General features: G+C 40.5%; 3 protein-coding genes across 6 annotated transcripts in view; all 3 read left to right on the top strand.

Annotated features, from left to right (window-relative positions):
• The window catches only part of LOC307162214 (uncharacterized protein), a 47,266-nt gene extending 42,513 nt beyond the window's left edge, over window positions 1–4,753 (top strand). Inside the window, exon 6 of the mRNA XM_079877418.1 lies at window positions 4,696–4,753. The gene's annotated coding sequence lies outside the window, so the exon portion shown is untranslated. The remainder of the gene's footprint in view (window positions 1–4,695) is intronic.
• The window catches only part of LOC307162518 (uncharacterized protein), a 47,602-nt gene that overhangs the window by 19,129 nt on the left and 6,310 nt on the right, over window positions 1–22,163 (top strand). For 3 of the 4 annotated variants that reach the window (XM_079877890.1, XM_079877889.1, XM_079877891.1), the window contains one exon: window positions 4,671–5,796. In XM_079877890.1, the coding sequence (XP_079734016.1) occupies window positions 4,671–5,796 (1,126 nt within the window). Of the gene's footprint in view, window positions 1–3,143; window positions 3,274–4,670; window positions 5,797–22,163 lie in introns of all 4 variants that reach the window. The other variant, XM_079877892.1, reaches the window with a different exon arrangement.
• The window catches only part of LOC307162758 (uncharacterized protein), a 117,091-nt gene continuing 115,596 nt past the window's right edge, over window positions 20,669–22,163 (top strand). Inside the window, exon 1 of the mRNA XM_079878332.1 lies at window positions 20,669–20,763. The gene's annotated coding sequence lies outside the window, so the exon portion shown is untranslated. The remainder of the gene's footprint in view (window positions 20,764–22,163) is intronic.

Below are 22,163 nucleotides of genomic sequence, written 5' to 3'. Positions count from 1 at the left end.
CCTCATTTGCATTTAAAGGGCACACACTAAAACAGCGCGTTTTTCTGTGCCCCAAAAAATGACAATTTAAACATGCTGTAAAAAATGATCTGTTGGGTATTTTGAGCTGAAACTTCACATACACACTCTGGGGACATCAGAGACTTATTTTACATCTTGTGAAAAGGGGCATAATACGGGACCTTTAATTAATCGCTATAGAAGCCCACCCAACTATCTATTCGGACCTAGTCCGGCAAAGTAACTTATCATCCATTCTCTCTTATTAGAGAACCACTATTACACTATTAATTCATTTTTAGCATCTATGATATCTGAATTAGGGTTCTAAAACCCTCAAGTTTCTTCAAAAGTAGTCCCTAGATTATTTATTATTTTTACAGTAATGTACCTATTTAGAGTCCCTATACTCTACAGAATTAAGAGATATTTTCCTCTTCTCAATTTAAGAGTACCTGAAATATTACCAGTAATTGTTCAAATCATGAGATCTAAATCAATTCTCAGTCCTACAGTATAGTTTGATTGAACCAAATAAAACACCAATTAACATCACACAAAATGAATTATTATGCCAAGCTTAAACCATTAGTTGGTTCACATCTTCCTCCAGATGTGTTGATCATCTTGTTGCCCCATGGATATTCCATCTTCACCAGGGTGATTCTTTGCGAACCGTTGCAATGGGCTTTCCCTCGCTGGCAAGGGAGGTACGTTACTAGCACGTCCTTGATCCCCCACTTGATGCTTCGCGTTGGCATTTGGCGTTGGCATTTGGCGTTGGCGTGTGGGGTTGTTGAGGGCTGGTTGGTGTAGTTTAAGTCGAGATGCTTGGACGGAGGTGTCACTGCACCCCAGATGGGACCTTGTTTGTGGAGTGAACCACAAGAACAACCTGTGAATGGAGACCTTAAGTATTTTTGTTAGTGACAACATGTATTAACTCATCTGCTTGTCTGGCCGGTCGTCCTTTTTTGATGAGACCTGTAAAACAGTAATAAGATAATATTTTATATTTGGAACAGAATCAGTTCTGTTCGATGAGATCCATCATGACATCCTGTAAAAGGAAAAAGTATGGGGTGGACAGGGCAAGCTTGCTTGCTCTCTGCCTTCCCAAAGTTATACGCTGCGCAGGTGTGGCATTGTTTATTTCTGCCACAACAACAATAACCCAGCTCAGGATAGTTAGCCAAAATCATCCATGGTCGTTATTTTATTGGGCATATTTTCTTCCCTGTGGGGTCAAATTTTACCCTGTGTGTCATATTTTAACATGTGGGTCTTTATAAATTTAGATACAGCTGTTTTGATTGACATCATTTATTTGTCTCTGTGTTTCTCAGAACACCATCTTTCACACACTCACTTTCACACACCCCTCTCTGGCCAGAGATTCATACATTCTTGTCTGCCATAGCAGTTTATGAACTGAAGGGGGAACATATATTTATTAGGAGTGGAATACCACCAATACGTAACCCTGATGATGACAGCATGTGATTTCAAAAGTCTAGAATTAGAAAACATTGTTTCTATTGAATCTAGAAAATTACCTTTAAATGAAATGGAGTGACCAATATTTTTGCTTTTCCATAATTTCTCTTTATACACCTTGTGGCCTATATTGTATTGTATTTTTCTTTTCCATAGAATTCTGCAATGTCAATAACCTATTAATGCTTTTACATAACCTATTAATGCTTTTACATAACTCTCACTGCCATATCCAGCCTCAGTTTTAACTGATTGGTGAGTCATGCTCTCACTTCTATTGCACTTCCTGCATTAGAGCTGTTACTGACTGGTACCTATTGAAAGCAGATTCAAAGAGTTAGTTTAAACAGAGAAGAATATGAAGAAATATGAAGAATGTGAAGAATGAAGCTGTAGGCCCCACTTCCTCTTTTATTTTTTCTGCAGTCATCACACTTTTCAAGGTAGCTGTCTGAAATTCTTGAACACTCAGAGAACCGCAAAAATCAAATTAAACAGCTTAACTTCCAAAAGTCTCTTCTGGTTTACAACACAGCAATTCTTCAATTTATTAAAAAGCTTAGTCCTTCATTGCGGAAAAAAGCAAGCACTTCTTCTTTGCAAAGACTCAGGAAAAAGCAGGAAAACTCCTCTAACTATAATACAGTGTATAATGTAAACGAAAATAATTATTTGTCTTTTCTCTTTTACAAGAAACCAAAATAAAATGACTGTAATATGTCTGTTATGTGCTTGTTCAAATCACAATTTCTATTTAAAGTTGGTCACCCAACCTCATTCTCATTCTATGCACAATGCACAAAAATTATCTTAGTTAAACATAAACCATTGACTCTGCATCTCTGCAATGGATCAGTTTTTCACACTGTCTCCCACAAGGGATAACGGGATACAAATTCTAGACACCTTCATATAGAAAGTATAATATTTAGACACGTGCATTTAATATTTTATTATTTATTCATCACTTTAAGTGATTGCCTAAATTCAAAAGCAGTGAATTGCTTAAATTCTATTGCTCAGTTTTATATATCTCATCTACATAAATACATCAAAGTCTAACTCGTAAAAGTTTCTTCATTACTCAAAATTTTCTAATTATCACAGAATGCATATTCCTATTATTTTGATTTATAATTTTAACAATTTCTTTTTTTTAATTGATTTCAAAATGTAAAAATTCATAAATCTCAGGATAATAATCTATTTATCTTTCTTTATTAACATTTATTTAATTCAATCAAAATCAAAGTCTTTTTCAAACAAAACAAAAAGCAAGTTTCAGTACTGCAGCATCTCAGGGTATTTTCCCTCCCAAATCTGGTTTCCAGCATAACTAGTTGCTATTTGCAGAACAAAGTTTCATTAAGAGCTTTCTAGGCGCACTCTCAACACAACAAATAAAATACTCAACATATACTAATTTGGTTGAATTTAACCATAATCATTCATTGCCCTTAATAGACAAGGTAAAAACATATCTTTTTTAATCACTTAAATCTTTTAGATGTGATTACCAGTTTTCTTCAAATTTTTTCTTACCAGAAAAGCCCATTTTTAATTAAACCTTTTAATTAATTTAGAAGCATTTCAAAGGAAAAATGTCAATTCTGTCCATCCTACCTTAATACTTTAAGTCCTTTTAGCCCGTCTGGAATGGTCCCTCTGTCGAACAGGGTGCTGCAATCTGGCAGAGTGAAGACAATGTGGTTCCTCGCTCCCATCCATCCAACAGAGGGAGATTCCGAGGACTCCTGGCTGGCTCGCCAAATTGTGGTAGATATTTTTGCTAAACCTAACTATCTGGGGCGTATGCACTCAACACCCAACTGATCTTAATATCTCTGGCGTCTCCAAATCGACACCAATACCTTAAACTCTCTGGCGTCTCCAAATCGACACCAATACCTTAAACTCTCTGGCTTCTGCTCTCGACACCAATACCTTAATACTCTAGCTCTTGCGTCTTCAGTCGACAACTGGCCGAGTTTTCTAATTTGTTAATGATTACTTCATAATCACAAGTTTTGAAACCTAGACATCTGTCTAGTTTCATTTTTTCCATTTATTGATCAAACATATTTAATAGTTCTCAGTACAGAAACATGGGATTTGTGCCTACAATATTTTTTTTTAAATAATTGGAAGATAATGTACCTCATCCATGGAAAATTTAAGGGACGTATATTTAAAGGTGCTGTATGTAGTTTTCAGCGGCCTCTAGCGGTGATGTTTCAGATTGCAACCAATAATTTTACAAGCGCGTGCTCTTGCGCATGCTCGAATTTATGAGCGAGCACTGTGGGTACCTTCAGACTGAGACGCAACAGACCGGAGAAAGCATCACACAACATGCTGGAAACTAAGGTAAACTCCCACTGCAACGTTACAATAATAGGCTACTTTTATCAGCTTGACGTTGAACTAATGCTCCATGCTCGTACCATGATAAGTATGGGACCCTATCAACCGTGCCAAATTTTGCCACTGCAAGCACCACTTCACATTTTCTTCAGGAAATGTACATTCTAGGTTTGTAGATAAGGTTTCTCCATGATTCAAATGCCCTGCCGATGTTGAGCCGTGTTTTTTCACCCGAAGTTCATCCGATTCACGTCTGGCCTTACGAGAAAAAACTTTTTTTGTTGTTTTTTATCAATATGTGGAGTTTGTGTTGGAGTCTGTGTTGTGCTGGGAGCAGGTCGTTTCTTAGTGTTATCAGACATGTCATAAGTTGCATAAGTCATAAGTCCATGTCATAAGTTGCAGTGTCGTCGCTGTTGAGTGCAAAGTCAGTAGGCTAGACGAGGCGAGAGGCTCGAGAGCGCGCGTGCAGGTCACGTCACTGGATTTCGTGGTAAATCCGACCCGGGACCTTCACATAAAAACAAGAATACTTGCTTTCCGAGGTAATAGCAAAACCCGCAAAGTGGATCATTTTAATGTGAGATTACAACCCCTTCACACACAGGCAATAAAAAAAGGATTCATTTTAGTAGAAAAGTTACATACAGCACCTTTAATTTATTAAAATACTTAAATTATTGTAATATTTCATAGCAGTTGTCTGTTACATCTGGGATCATTTTATCTCTATTCACTCCATATTTCTCTCTTTGAATTATTTTGATTGTTTAGAAAATTTGAAAATGAGAGTTTTTCTTTCATTTCAGACCTGATGGAAGTGAAGGAGGAGAGTGAAGAACTGGGTGAAGTGAAGGAGGAGAGTGAAGAACTGATGGAAGTGAAGGAGGAGAGTGAAGAACTCAGTGAAGTGGAGGAGGAGAGTGAAGAACTGAGTGAAGTGAAGGAGGAGAGAGAAGAACTGAGTGAAGTGAAGGAGGAGAGTAAAGAACTGAGTGAAGTGAAGGAGGAGAGAGAAGAACTGAGTGAAGTGAAGGAGGAGAGTGAAGAACTGAGTGAAGTGAAGGAGGAACATCATGTCAAACCTGGAGAAAAACCTTTGAGTCGCTCAAAGACTAAACAGACATTTTTAAAGAAAAGAAGAGCCAAGAAATCTGTCACCTGCACTCAGTGTGGAAAGAGTTTCACAACCAAACAATCTCTTAAGATTCACATGAGAATTCATACAGGAGAGAAGCCACATGTATGCCATCAATGTGGGAATAGTTTCATGCGATCATCATCCCTAAAGATTCACATGAGGATCCACACCGGAGAGAAGCCGTACACATGTGATCAGTGTGGAAAACCATTTCTTAGGGCATCAAACCTGAAGACACACCTGCCAATTCATACGAAGGAGAAGCCACATTCATGTTCTGTGTGTGGAAAGAGTTTTTCACTGCTGCTATATTTACGAAGACATCAGAAAAGACATACTGGTGTGAGACAGTACGTGTGCTTTGAGTGTGAGAAGACTTTTACTTCAGCGAACAGTTTGAAACGACACCAGAGAATTCACACTGGAGAAAAACCTTACAAGTGTTCACACTGTGAGACGAGATTCAGTCGATCAAGCAGTCTGAAAATACATGAGATGAACCACACTGGAGAAAAACCTTACAAATGTTCACACTGTGACAAGAGATTCAGTCAGTCAGAACATCTGAAAACACATGAGAGGATCCACACAGGAGAAAAACCTTTCAAGTGTTCACACTGTGACAAGAGATTCAGTCAGTCAAGAAGTCTGAAAACACATGAGAGGATCCACACTGGAGAGAATCTGCACAAGTGTGATCAGTGTGGAAAGAGTTTCTCTGTTAAAACACAACTGAAGCGACACATAAAGATCCATGCAGTGGAGAAACCACATCAACACAGTCTGAGATCACGGTAAGTAGTTCATCTTTATGTGCTGAGAAACAAAAGCTGCTTTTCCACCTTCGGAAAAGGTTCCAGTTGTGTTTCCACTTGAGCTTGTTACGGCACGGCACAATTACAAACCGTTCTCGGCCCTGAACTCTCAGCACACTTGGCTGACCGTGCCGAACCGTGATGGTTGAATGTGTGTAGTAGTGACATCGCCACTCAGGATTGGTCACTTGTCTGTTGCCTGGTTACCAGTGTCTCTGTAGCTGGCTAAGCGACTTAAAAGCAATTTGAGCGATGTAAACACAAACTTAAAATTAATAGAAATTACATGGTTTCTGTGCTCACCAACCATGTTATTTTTCAGATGCGTTTTGTCCATAGAATTGTTTTTCACTGCTGTAAATTGACATGATTGAGCATACACAATTAATCTATAATTAGCTTGGTTGTTGATTATTTTCATGATAGATTTCATCAAGAAGTTCTTGCAGCCCTAGTTAAAGATTGTTTTGATCATCAAACACAATTTAAGAAAATCAAACATCATGACACTGAAGAACTAAGATTCACATTGTTTCAGGTCAAGAATATAAAAGACATTCAATTCATTATTTTGACATTTAACTTTCCTTATTTTGAGAGAAGGTGTGCCTTTGCTCTGGAACTGCAAACTCTAAGAAAGTTAAGATAGTACAGACACTCAGTAACACTGATCGCTGGCTGATGGAGATAATACAACTCCTGTGCAACCAGCCTTCGCCTCTACTGTTGTGCTGCGATGACCTCTCTCAAGTGCACAGGGATGTTTTTCATCCAGCCCTGGACAAAGTGGCTTTCCGGGGATTGCCCATGAAAGGTTAAACTTAAGCGTTACAGGTTTACGCGTTGAAGCTGCTCTAGCATTCTGAATTTTTTCAAACACCCTCAGAGCTTATGAATGGAAATAAATGTTTGAGCAACTGTGTGCACAGACGCATTGTTCCTTTTCTCTGTTCCTTTGTGGATGTGTCATGCTTCCTGCAGGAGCTTTTAGATAAGGGCAGATCCTTTTCTTTTCTAAAGGCATATTTTGCTGCGATGTCTGCATGCTATGTTCATATGTTATATGCTAGCTCAACAACTGCTCGTCTGCAGGTTTATGAGAGGTGTGTGGCATCTGAGTAAGGTATTGTGGGATCTGTCTGTGGTCCTCAGCCCCTTTTGATCCTATAGGTAGTATTGATTTAAAGCTCCTTTCGCTAAAGACTGCTTTATTATTGGCTCTTTCAACTGTGAAGCTGGGTAAGTGAACGTTATGCTTCGTTGGTTCACACGCTAAGCGCTGCCAATCATAACACACTGGGCCAGCTAACCAATCACAGCACATCTTTTTGAAGGAAATACTGGTTGAAGCATTCGACCAGACTAGGGACAGAGAAAAATAATGTTTTTTTTAACAATCAAGCATGAAAGCATATTCTAGTAAACCCCAAAAACAAAATTAAGACTTCATAAAAGGGCATAATAGGACCCCTTTAATATTTTGACATTTGATATGAATTTGACCGAGGAAAAGCCTAAAGTGCAGGTGAGCTGGGAAGTCTGAAAGCCTTTTCACACTAAACACATTTTGTATAGAAAAAGTGGAGACATTCTTGCTGGGCTGGAATATTCACCCACTAATGAAGCAATGCTTCTTTCTTCAGAGAATATTTCTGCTATTTTCTTCGGTCTTTAAAGAAATGTGCTGACCAATAAGATATAAACTTTGAGCTGCTGCAAAATACACATTTAAAGCTACACTGTGTAATTTTTTTAGTTTATTCTTAGCAAAAAAACACTTAGTTCTTTCAAAAATATATGTGCTCATTAAAATATATTTACTTCTTTCAAGTAATAAAGTATTATCGTGAGTTTATAATCTGCCATTGAAAGTACATACGGGTGAGGGGTTCGAATGCCGGTCGCCATGTTGCCCCTCCATCTTGAAACTACATTTGCCAAAGAGGGACATACCTGTATATTCAAGCTTCGCCTTTCGCGCTTTACACTCAGTGACACAGAGACGAATGCGAGGGGGAGATTACTCGCGACTGCGGCAGATTTGAAAGATTGCTGATGGAGGATCACGCCTATTTTCGAGGACATGTAGCAGAGTCGCCAAGGAAGCGAAAGAGAGAATTAAAACGTCAACGCGACAGGCAAATCAGCAAGACCAAAGTCAATACTGGAGTAACTTTTCCCAGATGGAAAGAGCTCATGAGGAGCAAAGGTTTTAAAACGGGCGCCGAAGTTGCCTGCTTTCTTCTCGACAGGTAATTCAGCCTATTTGTGTAAATTTGAAGTTTTATAGTTGCTTGTCTAACCATAGCATGGTTGTGCATAACGCCAGAACGACCTCTAGTATAACTTGCGTTACTTTTCCTCACGTCAATGGTTTAAAGGCGCAATTGGACGAAGTCGAACTGGAAGCCATGTTATTCTTGGAATAATACAGCCACCGTAGGAGTTAAAACGCCGGTCTGTGTACGTTTTGATAGTTTGTTTTTTCGTTTGAAACACAAAACAAAATAACGAGAAACCAGCTGTTTTTCGTTTGTTGTTTCAAACCAAAAACAAAGAAACGGTAAAAAAAGAGCCGTTCTCCCGTTTTTGGTTCTGAATCCAAAAACGAAAAATGACAAAACCAAAATCAAATAACGGTCCGATTTTGTTTTTTTGAAATTCCTTTTTCCGTTTGAAGATCTACATTGAAATATAGACAGGTTGGCCACGTGACCCGGAAGTAATAGTAAATATGGCCTATCAAAATAAAAGCCAAGCTTTTAGAACGGTCATTATATGCAGCACTAACGTTATACCAGAGTAACGTTAGAAGAAGAAAAATCAATTAATAAATAGCCTTATATAAACCTGGACCGGAATAAATATATTAGCAACAGTAGTTTATTACAGCTATTTAATATCGTGCCTATCCAGACATCACCAGTCACGTTTAATGAGCGCATTGTTTGGCTCAATACAGTTGGTAATATAGGTTAACCTAAGAACTTATTGTGTGTGCAGAGTTGTTACTGTTAGCGCTATATTATTAAATTTATATTTAATGTGGTTTCCACCGTAATGGACGGCGAACTGACAGCGATTGAATGAATACTTGTCAACGTGAATTCGGTGAATTCCCACGTGACGTCATGCGTAGGCCTAATAACGTTACTAATAATTAGGGAGATTGGGATTCCGCCATCAAAATATCAGTCCCTATCTCGTCTTTGCCATTCGATTGACACCCTCGTAAAACTTGTGTTGGTCCTCAAATATAATTTTATCCTAACGCATCATATCTATTTTCAAAAAGCCCAAGGACACGCTGTTACCTCGCTCACGTTATGCAGTGTTAATAGAAATGTATTGAACAGGCTAGTTAGGTAACTAATAGTGATAGTAGTACAATCAAAAACGACATATGTGACGGTTCTCAGTCCTCCATGTAACGTTAAAGGAGAACTCGGCAACTCTAGCGAACTCTAGTCACTTCTTCGCTGATTTTCCCTTTTGTTGTCGCATGTTTTCCCCACGAGCTCCCCCTACAGCTGTGGGGGGACGTATATTTCACAACACGGTCATAAAAAACTCACTTGCGGTGGCCTCCTCCCCCTCTCTACCGCTGCTCATGTTCGTTTGTTTTGATCGGAGCAAGCCAACTGTATCGTGTGGAGCTATGTCTACCGAGGTGGGTAAGGGTAATCTGGTAATACATCATACATGCGTTTGTGTTTGTCGAATTGCCGTAAAGCAATTCGTGTTTCGTGCTCGTTCTCGCTTCTCACGAGACTTCCAATTTCTATCTTGCCGGGACGGTAGTCCCCAAGTTGCAAGGTTGGTTTTCCGCCAGGGAACGCTGGGGGGAGCGGGGAAAGTCACCAATATCACCAGAACAGGTTGTTTAACCATCCAAATGATTTCTAGACAGTTTTATTAAGTTAAAAAAGTTACCAAGTTCTCCTTTAATAATCCAACGAAGTTTAAAATCAAGGGCAGTTCAAAACGATTAGAGACCAGTAGGTGTCGCACTGTGTCTGCTGTGTGCGAGCTACTGTCATGGATATATTGATTTATGTTCTGTAATTAAAACACTTTCCATTATTTTCATTACAACTGTGCTTTCACAAATCACGTTTCTTAGCACTGCTGCTTAAGGCATTAGCCTACTCACCAAAATGAGCTCTTTCTCCTCATGTTTGATTGTCTGATTTACATGTGTGCTATTATACTGCATGAACAGTTTTAGGAGTTGACTGTAACACTCACAAATTTAAAAACATGTCTCACATATAGGCCTTCAGTCCAGTGGGGTGTGTGGTTCTAGTGTGTATAATAGACAACAAGCAGTATGTCATGCAAGTGAACATAATTTATTTTATTAAAATGTTTATATTAATTTATTATTTGCATAAAATAACATAAAAATGAATACAACAAAAGGAGTTCTGCAAGTGAGAATAATAGAAAAAAAATAGAACAATTTGCATAAAATAACATAACAGATGAACATAACCAAACTTACCCATTCAACTTAACTTAAAACCTAAAAACTAACCATAAAAACTAACTAAAACAATCCCCTAAATTATAGTGTCCTTAAATCATTCACAATCTCCCCCATCCCTGTAATTTCAATTTTTTTTTCTTGGAACATCTCGTCCCTGCATTTTGGGCAGTGCGGCGAGGTAGTTGCCCACTGCTCAACACAGACCCGGCATCCAACGAGGCTGCGGCAGCACGGTGCCACAACTGGGTTTTCCATCACATCTGCAAGATTCAGAATATTTTTCAAAAAATATTTCAACGGTTGTCTCAAGCAATGACCGTAGCTCGCACACAGCAGACACAGTGCGACACCTACTGGTCTCTAATCGTTTTGAACTGCCCTTGATTTTAAACTTCGTTGGATTATTAACGTTACATGGAGGACTGAGAACCTTCACATATGTTGTTTTTGATTGTACTACTATCACTATTAGTTACCTAACTAGCCTGTTCAATACATTTCTATTAACACTGTATAACGTGAGAGAGGTAACAGCGTGTCCTTGGGTTTTTTGAAAATAGATATGATGCGTTAGGATAAAATTATATTTGAGGACCAACACAAGTTTTACGAGGGTGTCAATCGAATGGCAAAGACGAGATAGGGACTGATATTTTGATGGCGGAATCCCAATCTCCCTAATTATTAGTAACGTTATTAGGCCTACGCATGACGTCACGTGGGAATTCACCGAATTCACGTTGACAAGTATTCATTCAATCGCTGTCAGTTCGCCGTCCATTACGGTGGAAACCACATTAAATATAAATTTAATAATATAGCGCTAACAGTAACAACTCTGCACACACAATAAGTTCTTAGGTTAACCTATATTACCAACTGTATTGAGCCAAACAATGCGCTCATTATACGTGACTGGTGATGTCTGGATAGGCACGATATTAAATAGCTGTATAAACTACTGTTGCTAATATATTTATTCCGGTTCAGGTTTATATAAGGCTATTTATTATTGATTTTTCTTCTTCTAACGTTACTCTGGTATAACGTTAGCGCTGCATATAATGACCGTTCTAAAAGCTTGGCTTTTATTTTGATAGGCCATATTTACTATTACTTCCGGGTCACGTGGCCAACCTGTCTATATTTCAATGTAGATCTTCAAACGGAAAAAGGAATTTCAAAAAAACAAAATCGGACTGTTATTTGATTTTGGTTTTGTCATTTTTCGTTTTTGGATTCAGAACCAAAAACGTGAGAACGGCTCTTTTTTTACTGTTTCTTTGTTTTTGGTTTGAAACGACAAACGAAAAACAGGTGGTTTGTCGTTATTTTGTTTTGTGTTTCAAACGAAAAAACAAACTATCAAAACGTACACGGACCAACGCCCTTGAAATTGAAAGGAACAGAAACGTCTCGGGTTACGTATGTAACCCTCGTTCCCTGAGTAGGGAACGAGACGCTGCATCGATACTCGATACTTTGGGGAATGCCTTCGGCATGAAGCGTCTGAAGTCAACTATGGAACTATTCCAATCTTGATTGGTGCAACGTCACCCGTGACGTCGCATGTGACGGTGATCCGGAAGCTACAAAAGGGTCACAGGAACCAGGAAAAGTTAGCTTCTAATTGGTCAAAGCAAGTCGTTCTCAGGGGCGCGAAAAGTGTGGCCGAGGGATGCAGCGTCTCGTTCCCTACTCAGGGAACGAGGGTTACATACTGTAGTGCCTTCCAGTAAGTCACTTCGGACGCCTCAGGGGTTTCAATAAATTGTTCATTTTATTCCAGTATAGCATTTTGTTACTAAACTGGTAAATAAACCAAAAGTAAATAAATTGAAAAACATATGCCTGCTGGCGTCCATGCATTTCCAACATCCAATTCCAAACTTTTCAACACCTCAAGGATTCCTCCTTTGTCTACCTCTATGCCACTAATTGGCGCAGGTGTGCAATTTTAACTCCTTCTGAGCCAAGGCCTTCCAAGCCCGCAAGGTCATAATTCACCAGCAGGGGTCATTAAATTAACTTTAACATAAATGTCACAAATGGCTCCTACACATACGTAACCCGAGACGTTCCCTTTCGTAAAGGGAACTCCCGCTGCATCGATACTCGATACTTTGGGGAACTAATACCCACGCCGCCACACTGAGAGAAAAAACGCCCTGGTATAAAGCATCTGGTACACTCACGGACGATAGAATGAGTAGAGGGCAGATCCAAACTAGCTTGTCATAAGATTTGGTGCAAGAAGGGGAGGTCTGGAGCCGGAGGCTCGACTGACCTCATGGCTGGGAGCCCCAGACAGTAGAAAATATTAGATGAGAGGTGAAGGCAGAAGCGCACCTTGTACTTCAAATATGAGTGGTTTTAGATAACCAACTGTACTCTTAATAAAGGGAATAGCTCCTAACCCTTGATGCATAAGTAGATGGACTGACTCCTCTCAGCCTGAGTCCTAATGTAGGAACCTCAAAGGCTACGACCTTGACCATCCGACACATGCGATGGAGGATGGAATACCTGAAGAATCTTAACATTGCCTACAGGTACCTCAGTACCGGGCAAAAATAACGTTGAGTGGCTCCCACGCTAGCAAGTAAGAGGGGGCAGCACCACCACTCTTCCAGGGAGTAAAACGAGCAGGAAGCAGACTCAATAGATTCTCCTATATATACTTATATATCTCAAATATATATTCGTATACCTCACCCACAGGACATGACGGATGCCAGGGATAACCCATCAGCCTGATGCCAATAGGCTGGATGAAAAGGATTCATCCTCCAATCTACAGGAACATGGAGTTTTAGTGGGAATGTCCCTTCGTGGACACCCTTACAGGCTTGCGGAGGGCACCGAGGCCGCCACAGAGGCCCTAAGCATGAACAGGAGATCCCGTTAGAGAGCGGGATGGAACACCAGTACTGAAGCCAGTGGGCTGTAATAAACTGGGTTCAATGCCCTCCCTAACTTAATTGTTTAGTTCCTAGTAGAGTGGGGTCCTAGTATGGATGTCCTTACCACCTCGGTGGAAAGGGCAACCTAATTATGGGTGGGACCCCCTCAGGGGCCAGACCCATAGTCTCCATAACTCTATTCGGGGATGAAATAATATACCATCAGCCTGAGACAGAAGATCTCTCCTAATAGGAATTTTCCATGGAGGACTCTCCAAGAGACTAATAAGGTCCGAAAACCAAATTCGGGCCGGTCAGTACGGAGCTACAAGGAGTAGTCTCACTCCGTACCTCCTGACCCTCTCTAGAACCCCAGGGAGCAGAGCGATCGGGGGAAAAGCGTACAGATGTGACCTCGGCCACCTCTGTACCATGGCATCCAAGCCCAAAGGAGCTGGATGTGAGACAGAATACCAGAGCGGGCAATGACAGTTCTCATGAGAAGCGAACAGGTCAACCTCCGCCCGGCCAAACTCTCTCCATATAAGCTCAACCACTTCAGGGTGGAGCCGCCATTCCCCGGGCCTCAGCCCCTGCCTCGACAGGATGTCTGCTCCCATATTTTCAACCCCAGGAATATAAATAGATCTGACAGAGAGAAATTTGTCCTGGGACCAAAGAAGAATTTGATGTGCCAGTCTACAAAGAGGGCGAGATCTCAAACCTCCTTGGCGGTTGATATAAGAGACCACCGACATATTGTCTGTCCTAACAAGAACATGATGGCCTCTGAGGTCTACAAGGAAGTGCCTCAGGGCAAAAAATATGGCCAACATCTCCAAGCGATTAATATGCAATGTGAGATGATGGTCTTTCCAAGTACCTCGGGTGTAACGGCCCTCCATAACCGCACCCCAGCCCGTGAGGGACGCATCCGTGGTCAGAGTTTTTCTCTCACATGGTACTCCCAAAACCGGGCCCTGAGACAGGAACCATGGTTTCTTCCATACGACAAGAGAACGAAGGCATCTGCGCGTAACTCTGATCGTACGAAAAGGGTTTCCCAGAGGAGAAAATCCCTTGTTCCTGAGCCACCACTGCAAGGCCCTCATATGGAGCAGACCAAAGGGTACTACCGTGGAAGCTGCAACCATAAGACCCAAAACTCTTTGAAAGTGTTTGACAGTGATAGCCTGGCCTAACCTAATACTCTTCATTGTGTTTAAGATAGTATTCATATGAGCAGGAGACAATTGTGCCCGCATTGTGACTAAGTCCCACTCTACTCCCAGGGACGTAGTCCTCTGAAGAGGAGTTAAGGAACTTTTCTTCACATTGAGTCTCAACCCCACGCACCTCAGATGGCGCAAAACAACATCTTGATGTTGAATTGCTAGTTCTTTTTGACTGAGCCAAAATGAGCCAGTCATCTATAAGATACGGACCCCCTGAAGTCTCAATGGAGCAAGGGCCGTGTCCATACATTTAGTGAAGGTGCGAGGGGATAAGGCTAGGCCGACTGGAAGAGTCCAGAACTGATGCGCTTTTCCCCCCAAAAGCGGATCTCGGAAACTTCCTGTGATGGGGTTAGAAGGGAAAGAGGAGTTAAGGAGCTTGTGGATCTATCAAGACAGACCAGTCCTCGGAGCTGGTCTGACTGACAGTCGGTAACTTGAATCTGAACCCCCTCGGAGGTTGATCCAGTACCCTGAGATCCAAAATAAGGCCTAACTCCCCCCCTCATAGGAACTATGAAGTGCCAGCTGTAGAACCCGGGCTCCCGTAACCAAGGAAGAGCCCACTTTGAGGTTTCCTGTGTTAAGAGGGACTAAACTTCCTGTTCCAAAAACCGACCCTGCTCAGGGCTGGCCGACATGTGAACCACCCTTAGTAGATAATATTTGTATATTAGCTCCACTGTAAGCAGGACCCCCTAGGCTATATTTTGAAGACCCCTCGGGGTGTCTAAATATGCCATTATGGGGACCAGTCCCTCGAGACTGGCCTCGGCTATAAATTTCCAAATGGCCTCGGTGACCTGAAGCAGCTAACTGGCAGGAACTAACCGAAATATGCTCTCTACAGACCTCCTGAGAGGCGGCGAACTCGACAGTGCCGCAACGTCTTCGGGCAGCTACTGCGATTTGTGTTCGCTGGAAGCTGATGTGTCCCGAAGCGCCATCGGTGGCGGGAAGCGAACAACGATTTCCTAAGGGCTGCATAAGGGGGCGAGACTCCTGTACTCGCTCTCCTGGGGGAACGCCCATAAGGGTCTACGTGTTACGACAAGACCTCTTAGTTGAAGCCGTCTTAGCCCGGGAGACAGTCCTCAGACCTGTCTTCGGTATGGAGAGCTTCGTGCGAGAATGTTTCTTCTGGCCCCAAGCCTTATACGGGGGGGCACGAGAGGAAACCTTCTCAAAATATGAGGAGCTGGCGGCTGTCCCATGAGGCTGCCCCCTGGCAGCAACCCCATGAGACCTGGACTGACAACTGGGGATAGCTGATTTTTGCTCTGCTTCCTGAAGCCTCTCGACAACGGTTCTTGCCGCGTCGCCAAAGAGGCCAGAAGGTGAAAGGGGAGCATCGAGAAGGAAAGCCCTGTCTTTCTCCCCGCTCCACAAGCGATTAAGCCACAAATGTCTCTCTGAGACGACTAGTGCTGCCATAGAACGGCCAATAGCACGGGCCATCTCTTTAATAATACGGAGAGATAAGTCGGCTACTCTACGAAATTCAGTAATATAGAGTGAGACCTCCCAGTTATCATCCACCTGCTTGAGGAGGTCAGCCAGGTATGCCTGTAATAACCCCATCGTGTGTGGGCATGCACCAGCTCGACCACCGCCATATATGCTTTCCCTAACAAATTCGATGTACGAGATTTGGAGGGAAGTGTCTGAGCTATCAGGGGTGATGCAATGTCGGGGAGAAAATATTTCGCAAAATATTCCTCAACCCGAGCCATCACCTAATAACCATTTTCATTAGATTCCCTAATGGATGAGTTAATATATACATGGGGGAAAATAATTGAGATGAAAATGGATTTTTCCACGATCTTGATACCTCAGTATGGAGATCAGATCAGTGATCCATAAATAATACTCTTTTCACGGGACAAACAACACCAAATAGAATAGACAAGATGACATAGAGCGCTTGCTGAAGATCAGAAGCTAACATTTCCTGGTTCCTGTGACCCTTTTGTAGCTTCCGGATCACCGTCACATGCGACGTCACGGGTGACGTTGCACCAATCAAGATTGGAATAGTTCCATAGTTGACTTCAGACGCTTCATGCCGAAGGCATTCCCCAAAGTATCGAGTATCGATGCAGCGGGAGTTCTCAAGGATCTGGATGGGGTGTAAATTGCCACCAGGCTGGATAAATGCACTGGAGCTAAGTTGTGTAAGGCCTTAAAAACTAGAATGAGGATCTTATAAGTAATTCTACATCTTACTGGCAGCCACTTCAGTGAAATTAATAGTGGAGTCACAGAATCATATTTCTTTGCTGACTTTATCATTTTAGCTGCAGCATTTTGGATTTTCTGTAAACGCACAATTGCTCCGGCATCAACACCATAAAAAAGAGAATTACAATAATCCATTCTAGAAAAGATAATGGACGTAATGGCTTTCTCAAAATCTGGAATAGATAGAAATGGTTTAGTCTTAGCTAACAAATGTAAGCTAAAAAAACAAGATCGCACCACAGAGCTAATTTGCCTGTCCAGCTTTAAATCACCATCTAGAACAAATCCCAAATTTTTTACACTCGATTTAACAAAACCATTCAAAGAAGTTGTATTCAAGCACTGCAGCACGTCATGTTTTTTAGGGCCAAACACGATGACATCAGTTTTGTTTTCATTAAGCTTCAAAAAATTTGCAGCCATCCACTCCTTAACATCATGTAAGCATGCTAATAAAGTATCAAGTGAATTTGAATTTAATTCTCTCACGGGCAGATAAATCTGCATATCATCAGCGTAGCAGTGGAATGAAACGTTATATTTTCGAAAGATTGCCCCCAATGGTAGCATATAGAGGGAAAAAAGAATTGGGGCAAGAATTGATCCTTGCGGGACTCCCCAAGGAAGATGTACTCTTGAGGAATCACAGCCCCCAAAGCTAACAGAAAAATATCTGTCTGTAAGATAAGATTTAAACCATTTGAGGACAGTACCTTTTAGTCCAACCCAGTGTTCTAAGCGATTGATTAAAATCTCATGGTCCACCATATCAAACGCTGCACTAAGGTCAAGCAAAATCAAGATAACACTTTCACCATTGTCCAGTGAAACAAAGATGTCGTTCAACACTTTGACCAGCACTGTCTCGGTACTATGGCAGGACTTAAAGCCCGACTGGAAGGGCTCGCTAATTGAATTTGCCGTGATGTATGCTTGTAGCTGCTTGAATATCACTTTTTCTAAAACCTTAGCTAAAAAAGGTAGATTTGAAATCGGTCTAAAATTGTTTGGATCCTCTATTGCCAAATTAGGCCTCTTTAATAATGGACGAACTGTAGCATACTTAAAAACTGCTGGACAAGTGCCCTGACTGAGGCACTTGTTAATGAGGTTCAGCACTGTGATTCCTACACTAGCAAAAATCTCCTTAAAAAAACGAGGTGACATGACATCATCTTTAGATGAAGAAGGCTTAAGATGTACAACAATATCCACCAAAGCTGGAAGGTTAATAAGATGAAACTCACTCCATTCCGTGCTATAAGGCACAGCCAGGTCAACAGTCGGAGTCATCTGAACTTTTAGTATTGTAGAGTGTATACCAGCAATTTTATCATTAAAAAATTTCAAAAAATCTTCACAGTTTAAGATTGAAGGATCTGGATACCTAGTTTGCCTAGGATTAATAACTGAATTTATTATCTCAAATAAAATTTTAGGTTCATTCACATGTTGAGTGATAACATCTGAGTAATACTTGTGTTTAGCATCTCTGGAGGCCTTCTGAAATGATTGTAGCGATTCTCTAAAGATCTCATAATGGACCTGCAATTTATATTTTTTCCACCTCCTCTCAGCTTGTCGAGCCTGTTGTCTAAGTGCCCGTAGCGGTTCATTATCCCATGGCAAATGTTTAATTTTACCCCTTTTAGCTCTGAGAGGAGCAACATTATCCAAAATATCTGCACAGACTGAAGTAAACCGTTCCAACAACTCATCAGCACTTAAGTTCATCAAAGATGTCTCAGATAAAATAGATTCACCATACTCTTTATACAAAATAGAGAATTCAGCATTAGTAGCGGGATTGAATTTCCGAGACCATATTTTTTCTGGCAGTGACTTTTCCACATTCTTGTAGGAACATACATTGAAGAACACTGGTTTATGGTCCGAAAACACTACTTCGTCAATCAAAATGTCCTGAATATGTAGGTTAAAAGATAAAACCAAATCTAACGTATGGCCCAACTTATGAGTTGGTCCTTTGACCCACTGTGTCAAATCATAAGAGTCAATCATATTTGCAAACTCTCTGGAGACCACATCCTGCCCACAACACAAATGTACATTAAAATCCCCAATAATTAGAAAACTGTGTAATTGTGTAATTGTGTAATAATGTTGTTAAAGGAGCTGTATGTAAGAAATGTATTTCAATTAATCATAAAATGGCCCTGATATGTCACTAGACATTAATAAATCATGTTCATTTCAAATACTTATATCACTGACAACAGTAGTCCGGCCAAGATATTGTCATTTAAAAAGTGAAGTTGCAGCCCTCAACTGATGTTGATGTTGTCATCTTGTGTTTTGGCCTGAAGTCCCACCCTCCACCTATCTACCAATCACGAAGTCAGTAGTGTTTCGGCATCTGGGTTGCCAGCTCTGCTCTAGTTACCACAGCTGCAGCTCCTTGTAGCAGCCTACGTTCCTGCTGGATCCTGCAGCATATCTGGCAACCTCGAGTCAGGGGGGAAGGGGAGGGGATACAGTGATTGCAGTACCAGTTTTGGCCACAATCTTACATACAGCTCCTTTAATTTCTCATTAGAAAATTTAAATGCCTAATAAATTATATTTCACTGCACACATGACTGACACTGAATGAGATTGCTGTGTCTACATTATTAACAGTTTCACCCTTGATATCCAGCATCATATATACATTTCAAAGAGTTTGTTCTAGTCAGTTTGAGTTTAAACAACACACAGTATTCACAAAATAAACTGAAATGATTATTGTCTCCATCTCACCACAGTTTTACACAACCAGCGGAAAGAGAGCAGCTGGAATACAGAGAAGCGGCGTGTAATTCTTCTTGTTTTTTGTCTGTAATTATGTTGATGTTTATAGATATTTTGTCATTGTGAACAGTATTTGGCGAATTTTTGATCATCTATCATTGCAAACATGAGCCGCAAATCACGAGATGACAGTGATGTCATACAACTCTTACCGGATACCGTGCCAGAAAAGAAAATTAGATGAACTTGGCCAAAAACCGAAAAACAAACAGGAGTTTATTAATTAAATTGTATTAATATAACACTATCATTGTGTTGAGCTAATAGGCTGATACTTTTAATAATTTCATGAAAATAAAGTTTATAGTCAACTAATTAATATGTATTTAAGCCACAAAGGTAAGGTGATCAAGATCGCATGTACTTCCTTTATCATATATACTGTACTTCATGGTATTAACCAAACAAAATAGAACCTAACCATCAGCAGAATGTGTCAAAAGGAGAAAACACAAGTTTTCATTTTCAAGTTCCCATTCCTCCCATCCCACCCTCTGTGTTTCATGGTTATGGCACCTCCTTGATCAGCCTTGAACTTTTTGCCCGGTTCAAGGAGTGAAGTTGGCAATTCACATATTCAAACTTCCCGGATCAATAACTCATAAAACACAAATTACAGTTATTTACAATCACAGTAACATAGACAATGAGCTACAACCTAAATTTACTAAAAATGAGCTTTATAATATAAATTGATCTCTATGAGCAGGCGGTTGAGAGAGTTTAAAGGCACCGTCTGCAAAGTGCAATATAACCCAAAAAAAACGTTAAATAGTCATTCATTTCAATATTACACACTAGAGTATCTACGTCACCTGGCTTCTTCAGTTGGTGCTGTTGTGGTTTCAATCTTTTTGGGAAATCACTTCTCAGAGATCTTTGATTCCAGAAATATTAGATTTTATTTCACAAACAAAGCCGAACAGGTCCTGCAGAAAGACGCTCCAGCTCAGTGGCAGCTTCTCACGTATATACCTACACCCCTTCCAAAAATGGTAATACATTCTATGGATATTTTGAGAAATATTTTGTACTATGTGAAATTACTGAAATAGAATTCTCTGTTGCATCAACATTCTGGCCGTTCAGGCTTCCAAAGTAAAACCCAAAGACAAACACAGAAAGGAAATAATAGTGTACAAATATATAGCTAAATTACTTATTTTCTCAATAATAAAATCTTCAACAGTGCGCGCCCGTGATGCTTTGGAGTCCGATCGTGCCGTCTCTTCCCTCATTGAGTTTCAGCGTCAAGTCTTCTGAGGTGAGGAGAGCAGTTCACGGTATTTCTCATATTTACACAACCATCACACACACTTTATACAGTTTGATTAAGCGACAGACTCATTTCTGTATTGTTTTCATCGATCACAGCGATACTTGTGCGTCTTTTCTGGCGTCTTCCTTCTGAAATAAACATTTAGTGCAGCAGCAGCGAGCATGAGGAGAATATGTTGAGTTCATTCAGACCTGAGCGATGTTGTGTTCGTTTGTGTGATTGTCTCGATGTTTGTGTGAGAACTGTTAGTGAATGTCTAGTAAAAGTTTGAGATCTGTGAGGGGAATTGATGGGAATCGATCCCAAGTGTTGCTGTTGCCATTTTCATGTTTACCTTAATTTCTTTGTCGACATTTATCTTTGGCAAATTACTGTATGAGTAACGAAGGGAAATTTGAAATCTATACATCCATAGGAATATAGATACATTTTAATGAAGTTTGACAACGGAAACTTTACATTTCTTTTATTTTTAAGAGTATTATGATCATTGTCAGTGTCTGTACATACAAATCTGTAACATGTTAATGATTGAATTACTTTATTGCAATTAATAGTTATTATAAATTCGAACTAGTTTTAAATTAACATATTATAGTGTTGTAGTTATTTGCCTGTAGAGGTTCACAAAAATAGGTAATTTATTTAATTATTTTGTTCTATTATTGATGATTTATTCATGTTAGGCTATATTGTGAGGAATAACAGTAATGTCTTTCAATAGAGCAGTTTAACAGGCTTTTATCATGTATCCTGACTCCAATAATGTGTTTCTAACAGTAAACACTCAGAATAAAGTGAGATGATCTGCTGATGATCCTGAATGGCTTGTTGAATGAGTGTTGATAGTCTGAGGCTCATCAATATTAACAGATCTGCTGAAAACACTCTTTATTTCATGACAATAGTTCCTGTTTTCACCTCATTTATTTTGCTGATGTCTTCATGTTTGTGTTCAGTGTGGAAAACCATTTCTTAGGGCATCAGCCCTGAAGACACACCTGGCAGTTCATACGAAGCCGCATTCATGTTCTGTGTGTGGAAAGAGTTTTTCACTGCTGCTATATTTACAAAGACATCAGAAAATCCACACTGGTGTGAGAGAGTACGAGATGTGCTTTGAGTGTGAGAAGACTTTTACTAGAGCGGACAGTTTGAAACTGCACCAGAGAATTCACACTGGAGAGAAACCTTACAAGTGTTCACACTGTGACAAGAGATTCAGTCAGTCATCAAACCTGAAAAAAACATGAGAGGATCCACACTGGAGAGAAGCCGCACGTGTGATCAGTGTGGAGAGAGTTTCTCTGTTAAAAGTCACCTGAAGCGACACATGAAGATCCATGCAGTGGAGAAACCACATCAACACAGTCTGAGATCACGGT

This window comes from Squalius cephalus (genome assembly GCF_949319135.1).
Source record: "Squalius cephalus genome assembly, chromosome: 1".
Lineage (NCBI taxonomy): Eukaryota > Metazoa > Chordata > Actinopteri > Cypriniformes > Leuciscidae > Squalius > Squalius cephalus.
This window is presented reverse-complemented; position numbering and strand designations above follow the sequence as displayed.